General features: G+C 34.8%; 1 protein-coding gene and 1 long non-coding RNA gene across 3 annotated transcripts; one reads left to right on the top strand and one right to left on the bottom strand.

Moving 5' to 3' along the window:
* Positions 1-303: 303 nt before the first annotated feature.
* Positions 304-11,349, bottom strand: LOC143898376 (CTP synthase-like). Of its 2 annotated transcripts, none has more exons than XM_077407807.1 (11): positions 11,024-11,349; positions 6,350-6,520; positions 6,172-6,257; positions 5,867-5,998; positions 5,237-5,401; positions 4,841-5,128; positions 4,664-4,752; positions 4,248-4,546; positions 4,054-4,161; positions 3,732-3,944; positions 304-1,097 (listed from the first exon to the last, which is right to left on the bottom strand). In XM_077407807.1, the coding sequence occupies exons 1-11, from the start codon at positions 11,187-11,189 to the stop codon at positions 1,006-1,008; spliced, it is 1,809 nt and encodes a 602-aa protein (XP_077263933.1). In that variant the 5' UTR covers positions 11,190-11,349; the 3' UTR covers positions 304-1,005. The 2 variants fall into 2 exon arrangements, with proteins under 2 accessions (XP_077263933.1, XP_077263934.1); XM_077407808.1 differs by lacking the exon at positions 304-1,097 and adding an exon at positions 2,521-3,274 and having other exon boundaries at positions 11,024-11,345.
* Positions 3,006-7,372, top strand: LOC143898377 (uncharacterized). Its single transcript, XR_013257186.1, has 2 exons — positions 3,006-3,133; positions 6,532-7,372. It is a non-coding gene; the product is annotated as an uncharacterized LOC143898377 (long non-coding RNA).
* Positions 11,350-11,428: the final 79 nt, after the last annotated feature.

The raw sequence follows: 11,428 nt of genomic DNA, 5'->3' as shown, positions 1-11,428 counted from the left end.
AGAAGAGGAATGCTTCGAAGCATTTGTAGCATCAAGTGGACCGCAGCCTATATTATACAAACTTTTTCGTGAAAAAGTATAGATTTAAAAATTTATGAAATTTTAGCTATACTTTTTTTTCCTCTGGAAATCGGGATTTGCATATTTCTCAAATATAAAAGGCATTAAAAGGCAATTATTTTCTAATAAGTATTTAAAATATTCTAATCGCTATATAATTAAAAAAAATTTCGTTTTTAATTTTTATAACTGCCTATATTTCTGCAAGTTATAAATAATTCCAGAAGGGAGTACTTTTTGATGTTCAGTATGTAACATTTTTTTTATTCAAATGTAATACAATTTATTACAAAATATAAAACTTATATAATATTTAATAAATTTCACATTTTAGATGTACATAGACAAACATTTCATTTTTTTTGTAAAATATATATTAGCCAAACAAGTTTATCACGCATGTTTGTTCATCTTACGATTAGTTTATCATGCGCGTATGTTTAGCTTTTAATTGTGAATTATGATATTGGCTTAGTTTACACCGTAGATACTTTTAATACGGGTATCAAGCTGGTGCGGACTAAGGGCTTCTGCACACAGGTTACGGAAACGCTTGCCCGCGCGGCCATAAGCGTTAAATACGGCCGATTTACATCAACCGTATTAAGTCATATTTGGCCTAGTTTACACCAATCACTTGATATACACGTATTAAATAGTAAATAACTAGTAAATTTGTAGTTTAATCATTGACTGATCAGCACAAATATACTATTTGATACGTGTATCAAGAGATCGATGTAAACTAGACCTACTATTCTGATACGGTACGCCGTCGTTTACATCGATCGTATCAATGGATTTAGTCCGAATACTTGGCGTACTAAACGGTCGATGTAAACTAAGCCAATCAACAAGGAAAGATCAGATAAAAGTGTGATGGATCAGACTATGGTATAATAAAATTATGGAATAAAATAAAACAAAATGAAATAAAGCTGCTTTCTAATCGTTAAGCCCCGATGTACTGCTACCGCTCCTACTTGCACTACCAGATAGATGCTGTTTCGTCATTTCTTCTATCACGTAATCGTCATCTGTAACAATTCATTCAAACACATTAATCATAGAATTTTCATGCAAACTAAGACTAAATCTATCTTTCTTTGTTGCTGTTATACGTCATATAATTATATTTAAAAAAATATAGTACATTTTTTTATTTACACACATTTATCATTAATTTTCTTATTTTTTAATTATTAATTTTTATATTTAATTAAAATATCTTAAAATTGATGTATCTTAATATGTTTTTAAATTATATCTACTTTATTTTTTATTAATTTGTATATATACAGGGTATCCTAAGTTTTTCCGGACAAATTTTAGTAGAATGTTCTATGAGCAGAAATGAGAAAAAAAATGTTATATAAACATAGGTCCTAAAATGCTTTATTAGAAAGTTATAGCAAAAATTAGAATGTGTTGAATAAGTGACATCGTATGTACATAAGTAATATGCCGTTAGATGATGTTTAATAATGATCCTACAACAAGCCATAGCTACAGCTATCCCGAAATATGGTTTGGAGAACATTGCAAGCTGATAACAGGTACTCGTATCATTTCACACCAGTACAAGAACTTTTGCCAACTGATCACGAACACAATTCTGTACCATGTAGCCATGTTCAGCACATAGTTTAAATCTTGTCATTAATTGTTTCAGCAAGCATTTCACGAAACAATAAATTATTTTGATTTAGTACAGGAAATGTTTTTTTTCTTTTTCTATTAAAAGATGGACAATACTTTAAATTAAAGTCTTTGAGTTATACAAGATGGTGCAGTAAGATAGATTTTTTTTTATAGAAACTATAAAAACTTTATCACATATTATTCAAATTTATTATGCTCCTCATGAAGTTTCAAGTGATAAATCTCAAAACTTTAAAACTTGTCACATATAGCATATTCATTACTATTAAAAAAATACCAAGTTTCAAATTTTTATGTTCTGTTATAGTTTAGTACAATATTTTATTTGAAATTAATATTGTTAGCAAAATATTACAAAATCCAGCAATACACAAAAAAGAATCTCTTACATTTTTAAACAATTTAATCGATTTTTTAAAGAAGTGTCGTATTAATGAAAATTTTAAAAAATATACTCATTGCTGCAAGTGATTTGGCAAAGAAATTAGAGATAGAACCTAATTTTACTCCAGTAAAAAATGTAAAACGTAGAAAAAAGACAAAAAACTTCGATTATGAAAATACAGATAAAGCAATATGGGAATCAAAAGTACATTTTAAAGTTATCTCTGATGAACTATTATTAACATATTGTAAAAACTTAGAATTGAAACTTTTTGATAAGAAACAAAGTGAATCAGATATTGATGGAACTGATTTATATCATGGAATTCAATCTTTAAAATTAGATTTTAAATTAAATAAACATTTAGTGGAACCTCAATATTTTGTGATATATACTTGAAAATAATCTACAAGTAACATTTCCAAATATATTTATTGCTACAAGAATATTATTGACACTTCCAGTATCGTCGAGCAAACGCTCTTTTACAAAATTAAAAATTATAAAAATTCTCTACGATCCACAGTGCTGCAGAAACGACCCGAAAATTTATCAATAATATCTATAGAAAACGAAAATGGATAAAATGAATATACGATTTAATATCAGAATTTGCATTGCAAAAAGCTCGTAAAAACTGTTTTGTAATATTGATTTTTAATATTGATTATTTTGTAATAATAAAATATTAATATAATAAAATATAAAAGTTTATTGTAATTTGTTGGAGTTTATTAATTGTATGAATTTCGTCTATCTCTATTATTTATTAATATATATTTTGCATAAAATGTATGCACACTTTATTGGGGCGACGAAATTATATTTTTGCACGCGAGCGGCCAACTCTCTTTGCACGCCACTGCATCCATCCACCTGCCTCCACTACGTAGTTTATGTCCGATTCGGGATCGTCCACCAAGGAGACTCGTATCCTGACTTCATCAGGTGATAAAATATTCAATCGCCTGTGTATGGTTGCACGTACCTGATCCCATAGATCACGTACCGTGCAGTCCTCGTTCGGTATGTCAAACGTAATTAGTCTTTGTTCGCCCGTGGCTAACTTCACTAACATTTTTGCCGTATCTCCTTTAATTTGATGCTGAACTATGGTATTTGCTGGATCGTATATTAAACATGTATACAGGGTGCTTGAGGAGGAATCTGCAATGTCCAGAAGGTGATAGTATTGATGATTATAAGCAAAAAGAGTCATATGAACATGGGTCCTATGCCTAACGGTTATCGAGATATTCTAGTCATAACGTGAAAAGGGCACCATGCGTAAGGAGGGATAGAAATGAAAGAAAAACTGACAACAAATGTGCAATTCTTAGCCGGCCTTACGTCTATGTTTTTCTCTGTTTTAACCTACGTCTACGATTACGACGCTTACGTCTCGTTCTCTGACAGTGTTGTACCAAAGAAGGTGGCGTAAACGTCGTCAATACTATCACAGAATATTGCCGATTCTTCCTCAATCACTTTACACACACACACACACACACACATGCACACACACCCACACACATACGTGTGTGTGTGTGTGTGTGTGTGTGTGTGTGTGTGTGTATTTAATATACATTAATTTTTATCTTCCCTTCATTGTCTGACTCGTTACCTGACTCATTATCGCTCAGTTGACGTGGTGAAAATTTACATCCTCGCGCTAAGTACTGCTTCAGTTTGCCAACACTGGCTAAAATTAAACCGAGAAATGGCGGTGACGGTTTCAACGGCCTCGATAGATATTCAGGATGAAATTGAGTAGCTACATAATAACTATGTCCTTCCAATTCGGCAATTTCCATTCGTATATTTTCATCGTCACGACCTATAAGAATGTTTGATTGCTTCATATTACTTTAATTATTTACCACTAATCGCGCATTATATTTAACGCAAAAGATTATAATTTTATTAAGAGATGCGATCTAACTCACCTACGAATTTTAAACCAGCTGCTTCTAAATCATTGACGTAATCTGGATTTATCTCATACCTATGCCTATGCCTTTCTTCTATAACATCGTTATTATCATACAATTTCTCTGAAGAATAAACAGTTATAAATTAAAAATATCGCTGGAGAAAAGAAAATTTAACTCATACGATCTCAACAAATCTTGTTACTTACTTAAAATAGAATTATTGTTGTAGAATCGTGTTTGTCTTTTGCCCAGCCTCATCGTTCCACCCATCATACCTTGAGTGTGCTCCGGCATATCTATCACTACGGGACTATTAGTATCCGGATCGATCTCTGTGGTATTCGCCGTTACAAGATTTAAGACATTTCGCGCAAATTCAATGACCGCCGCTTGCAAGCCCAAACAAATCCCAAGGAACGGCTTATCATTCTCTCTGCACCATTTGCAAGCTTCCATCTTTCCCTCCATTCCTCTTTTTCCAAACCCACCCGGTACAATAACGCCGCTAGATGCAACAAATTCATTTTAATTTTCTATCGAAAATTATATAATCTTATATGATCAAGAATTATGAATATATTGAGAAGTAGAATATAATAATATTATATTGAAACATATTTACTTGCTCTTGCAGAGCTGTTGCCAAGCTTCGTGGTATAGTACTGGATTCTCCGATTTTGTAGTTTGTTCTAAATTAGCAGCTTCTATAAACTGTAATAATAACCCAATATATATAATCATGCGTGCGTAGCGTGCATAGCATGAATACAATATACTTTTAATAATTGCGACACTCTACCGTCAAGTTCAATTTATATCCGGCCTCAATGGAAGCATGTTGCAACGCTTTCGTAACGGAGGCATAGGAGTCCTCGAGTTTCGTGTATTTACCCACTAGAGCGATGTTAACATCTTTCCGCAAATGATCCACGCGTTCAGCTAGATCCCGCCATTTTCGCATAAAGCAACGCGGACGCGCCATTCCGATATTCAGTTGCAATCGATCATTGAGGAACTCTATGACACCTTGATATTCCATAAGAAGCGGCACTCGATATATAGATGTTAAATCGTGAATAGTTATAACCTGGCCGAATTGTAAAATTTAAAGATACGTTAATCATTAATGTTTTCATAACAATATATATACTGCAACAATATTGTAATACTAAGATATATATTTTTTAATGATTACCTGCTCCGGGGCCACATGGCAGAAATTTGAAATTTTCTCTTTGACGGAATTGCCAATGGGGTTTTCCGACCTACAGACTATAAGATCGGGCGACAAACCTAATCCTCGTAGCTCTCTGACACTAGATTGCGTCGGCTTGGTCTTGTGTTCACCCGTCGATTTTGGCTAAAAGATATTCATATTTCTATAACACTGATTGGTAACACATACCAGATGTGGATTGTATTTCTCGAGTCGATTTCCCGTAAATTTTTGGCCGCTGAAATCGAATCTATCAGTGAAATTTTTCTATCACATCAGGTTCATCACCTATTTTGTCATTTGTCAAAAAATGACCTATGTTTTTTTGCGCATTTGATTATATATCCTCAATTTTTTTCAAAAACCAGATGTGATAGAAAAATGACAAATTCGGATTCAGTGGTAAAAAATTTACAGGAAACGACTCGAAAAACCCAATCCGCATTCCGCATTTGATATGTCGACCAGTGTAATTGTTCAGAGGAAGTTGTTCCCGTAAAAATCACTCACGAAGTTTTGTAAAAATTATTCGTGCACTTATCATTGAACAGACTTGTAAAAGAGATATTTATATGGAAATGTAAAAATCATAAAGCATGGAACAGTTACCTGCGGCACTAAAGACACATGGGCCACGCAAAAGTTTTCCCTGTTCACTCTAAATTGAAATTGTCTGAATGCTTCTACAAACGGCATTCCCTCTATATCCCCTATTGTGCCTCCTAATTCCACTATGCACACCTATAAAATTATTAACATGCAATTAAAATAATTGTATTATTATGAATTTATACGTATAAAAATTATTTAAAGAATATTATTAAAATTTATATTCGTAAATCTAAATAATCTTGTGCCATTATCTAATTGTACATAATAATATTAATAATAATTTGATGTATTATTAACTATACCTCTGGTATAGCTCCATCTTTTGTTACAGATTGATTCGCGATTTTTTCCACCCATTCCTGAATAGCATCGGTGATATGGGGCACCACTAACAATAAGAAACGAAATATTGCTTTTCATTAGCTTATATAACTCATCGTACTCATTAGACATCTACAATATTATAAATAGACTTGTAACCTTGTACTGTTTTGCCTAAGTAGTCTCCTCGTCTCTCCTTCGTAATAACGTACTGATAAATTTGTCCCGTCGTTATGTTATTGTCCTTGTGAAGAGTGATGTCCAGGAAACGTTCGTAATTGCCTAAATCCAGATCCACCTCCCCGCCATCGTCGAGTACATAAACTTCACCTGTTTCACAGAAAGGAGAGAATGCACATTCACGAAGAGAAAGACAGCAAAGGTGCAGAAACAAAAGCGGATGCGTCTACAAGAAACCAGTAACATAAGAATGTTTTCCTTCCAGGAATACCTACTGGATAACTGCTTGAACAATGAGATAGACGATAAGCATCATGTTTCATTGGAAATTGGAGACCATTCTTAACAAGTGGCAAACATAACTATACCAGCATAAACGTTCATAATGCATAGTTTACAGCGTTTTTGCGCATGACCAAAAGGGCTGTTTCCTATTGCTTTTATTGCTCTGAATACGAATATACCAACCAAAAAATTTCTACAGGTCTAGAAATGCTACTATTGCAATTTCAAAATGTTGCAATAAATAGCAAGTACCACAATTTCAGTAGTAAAAGAAGTAACAGTGTAAAAATTAAAGAATATACAACATTTTATGTTTGCAATAATTTCATTTATAATTCAAGATATTAAAAATGTTTTGTACGAGTCTTTTACCTATAAGCTTTTGGGTCCGTTTCTCTTGGAAAAGACCAACAATAATTACCCATCATGTTTTTATCCCGCTATCCTTGATAACGAGCCTCTATAACTGATATAAGTCTCCATAATTCTATTTATAGTCATAATTCATTTGTATTGCCAATATATATATATATATATATATATATATAGCCTAAGATGTTTTAAATATATTTCAATTTATTTTAATATCTTATATTTTATACTTAAAAAAAAATTAAATAAGATGTGGATATCTCTTTCCTTCAAAATGTATGTTATAAATCTATAGCTTTAAAAATTTATTGGCTTTAGCTGATTGAGCAAAAATAAATATATATATATATATATATATATATATATATATATATATATAAAATAAAAAATAAATAAAATAGAAATTTTGTTGGAGAAAATATCGTTAGACTTTTAATTTGTTTACAAGATCTGACGAGTATATTTATTTCTTTAATCTCATCGACTTGAGAAATATCATTGGAACAAAGATGTAAGGGAGACGGTCGTTGGCCAGCAACGTGATAAAACGGCCCGGCCGAGTAATCGCGAGCGTGCAGTTATTGTAGAAGAAAGATTTATATATATATTAAATCATTTTTTTTTAATAAAATTAAGGAACGAGTTTTCTTCTACCATCAATTCCGTATAAATTTGTGAACTAGTGTAATTGTACTTTAACAATTAGAATAACATGTATCAAGAAGACTATCCTGAACATATTATATAATACTTTTAGTTAGGACAAATAATTCATCAGTAATAATCTTATCCTAATCGTAGTCAATTTAAAGATATCTAATTTTTTAGAAAATATTTGATTTGACAATAAGATAATCACATAAATGAAACATAATTTTAAATGTAAACCTTATTTTTGATTTTAACAAAAAATCTTTATACATATAAACTTTAACGTGTAAAGGACCCCGCACACATCACATGGGCATTGGAAAAATGGCCTCCCGTCGAATTTGCTGAAATTGTAGTATGATGTAATTCATAACGTTCTGTCGAAAGTTTCAATAAGTCCGAGATAAAAAAATGGACAGTTTCCGAGATACGGGGGGGGGGGGAAGGGTCAAAGGTCAATCATATGAAAAATGGCTTCCAGTCGAATTTGCTGAAATTGTAGTATGATATAGTTCATAACATCCTGATCAAAAGTCCCAATGAGTCCAAGGTAAAAAAATGGACAGTTTCCGAGATACGGGGAGGGGGGGTGGTCAAAGTTCAATAATATAGTGCCTTATTCGAAAATTCTATTCTTTGTGTGTATTACGAAGCTACGTTCACACACACACACACACACACACACACACACACACACACACACACACACACACACACACACACACACACACACACACACACACACACACACACACACACACACACACACACACACACACACACACACACACACACACACACACACACCCACACACACACACACACACACACACACACACACACACACACACACACACACACACACACACACACACACACACACACACACACACACACACACACACACACGCGCGCGCGCGCGCGCGCGCGCGCGCGCGCGCAGAATGGCACATACGCACACAACAATACTGCTCATATACGGATATACCGAGGGATATACACAAAGAATAGAATTTTCGAATGAGGCACTATTATTGACCTTTGACCCCCCGTATCTCGGAAACTGTCCATTTTTTTACCTCGGGCCCATTGGGACTTTTGATCAGGACATCATAAACTACATCATTCTATTCATACTACAATTTCAGCAAATTCGACGAAAGGCCATTTTTCCATGTGATGTGTGCGAGGTCCTTTCCTAATTGTGCTATTCCCTTTAGCTTTTTTTCTTTTAATTTAGATTTTTCGCATTTTTCTTCAAGATTTAAATATGAGTTTATTTAATTTAGTAATGATGTCCTAGTTATTGATCAACTTGACGATATCTGATATATTTTGCAGAAAAATATTTAATAAACGATAATATAGTCACACAAATAAAACATGATTTTAAAGGTAAGCCTCATACCTTTTGATTCTAACAAAAATTGTTTATTACATAAACATTAAAAAGTATAACGGATTCTTCGCATGCAGGCGACATTATCAAGATAACAATATCGTAATTTAAATTTCCGCTTCCCATTTACATTTTTGCGGATGAAACAAATAAATTTAGAAAGCGATAACGAGATTCGCTAACTCGTCAGCTAAATCATTCTACTGCGGTGATTGAGCACCGGAGATGCAACCGGAAAGAGTCCGGGAGTGACTTGGACCTAACTCCGATTCATATAATTGACGATTAACTTATCAAGCAATATTATTTCGTTAACATGGATGGAACTATTAATCTTCTTCCTTGGTACATTCTTCGACATATGGAAAGAGGATCAGATTAGAAATTTTGTTTCGGTCGGATTCCGCCGTTTGAATTAAAGTCCATTTCTATAATACCAATGTGGATTAACTTTAATCTCGATTTAATTTACTTTTTATCTTTTACTAATGTTTATTTCTACCAACGTAGATTAACTTTAATCTCGGTTTAACTTACTTGAAAGTATCTTTTCTTAGTTTTGAAAATTAGAAAAAGATAAAAAGTAAGTTAGTTAAATCGAGATTAAGTTAACCCTCAGTTACCTTACGTTTTTACACCCCGATATTACCTCACCAGGGTCTGAGAGACCCCTGTCGTTTTCTCTATAGCTTGTATCTTTAAGACAAATGCATCAATTTCAAGTCTTTTTATTTTATTCGATGCGTCTTTTAAAGATCTACAAGACTGTGCAAGTTAGATTATTTCAAGTTAAAAAATGTAAATGTTATTAAAAAAAAAAAAAAAGAAAGACGTGTTTTTCTGAAAAAGCGAAAAAGATTGCTTTTTTTCAAGTTGACGCAGTATTGACTAAAAAAAAGATACAAGGGTTTTATGAACGTTTTAAAGACCCTGCACGTTTCAACAATGTGCAGGGTCTCTCAGATCCAGGTGAGGTAACTGAGGGTTAATCTACGTTGATAGAAATAAACATAAGTCCAGGTCTACAATAATGGGTGTTAAGTCCTAAGCTCTAAGAAATTGACCAATCACAGTCGATTATTCTGCTCAAATTCGTCTGTGATTGATCAATTTCTTAAGGCTTAAAACACCTATTGTAGGCCGGGATAAAACTAGAAAAGAATAAAAAGTAAGTTAAGCCGAGATTAAAGTTAATCGGCATTGGCAGAAATGGACATTAATCGCTGATTAAAGTTAATCGGAGTTTAATCCGAGTCGCTCCAAAGACGTTTCTGTAAAGCGCAGGAATGGAGACACGCGAATCGAACCTAAAATCAAGAATCTTTCTATCTGCGTTACGTTCCATGCGTCATTGCATGCGGTTTGCGGTTGTCCGTCTGGACGGGCTTTAATCACGTCGAACAACGTGACAACAGCGACACAAGCGTAGAAAATGGCGACGCGGCACGCGGCACATGGCTCACTGGCTGGAAATTTTACCGCCACAAGAGGATCGCCGCGTCGCGGCGTTCGATCGGCCGATTTTCGCGCTTTATCACACAACCACAAGTCAGATCATTCCATTCGGATGGCAAATTGATCCCGTTTTCTTTGTCGTCGGCGCCGAAAAGACCAGGGGCGAACGGACGGGATTTCGGCGCCGGCGAAACTATTCGAATTTATATAACCTCATCGATTCGCGGTTCTTCGATAGTTTTCGAATAAATGTAATAATTAAGTAATTCCTCGTTAAGAAATAATTCGAACGAAAAAAATCGCGACGATAATGAGGAGAGAAATCGGGTGGGGGGAGGGGGAGAGGGCTAAGATTCGAATTATCAAAACGCCCCGCAATTGTTGGGATCGGCGCCGAGGTGTGAGTTTTCCGGAAAATTGAGCTACATGAATATCCCGCCGATTTTCACGACGTTGTGACGTCACAGCGCCGCGCTGATGCTGATGCTCACCGTGCTCGTAGGGCGAGAAGGTTCCAGCGTCGATGTTAATGTAGGGATCGATTTTGATGGACGTTACGCGGATGTTGCAGTGCTTGAGGATGGTGCCGAACGAACTGGCGATGACACCCTTACCCACGCCGCTGATCACCCCGCCGGTCACCAGAATGTACTTCATATCTGCTGATCCGTGAGACGAGAGACGTGCACCACGCGAGAGAGATTCGTCGTTCGCACGCGGCACGCGCGCGAAAGTCCTCGCACTTCCGCGGTCCAGACGGTCCGGTCTTCGAAGCGTACTGAATGAAACCAATGAAACTGAACCGACTGAACGGAATTTAATTACGGAACCGAACGAACCGAACCACTGAACCGTGCGGAATTCTCTGAACCAATATCAGAAGCGGATCGGACGGA

This window comes from Temnothorax americanus, unplaced genomic scaffold (assembly GCF_048541705.1).
Source record: "Temnothorax americanus isolate GAGA-0224 unplaced genomic scaffold, ASM4854170v1 Scaffold23, whole genome shotgun sequence".
Taxonomy (NCBI): domain Eukaryota; kingdom Metazoa; phylum Arthropoda; class Insecta; order Hymenoptera; family Formicidae; genus Temnothorax; species Temnothorax americanus.
Note: the sequence above shows the minus strand (reverse complement) of the source record. Positions and strands in the feature narration are given on the sequence as shown.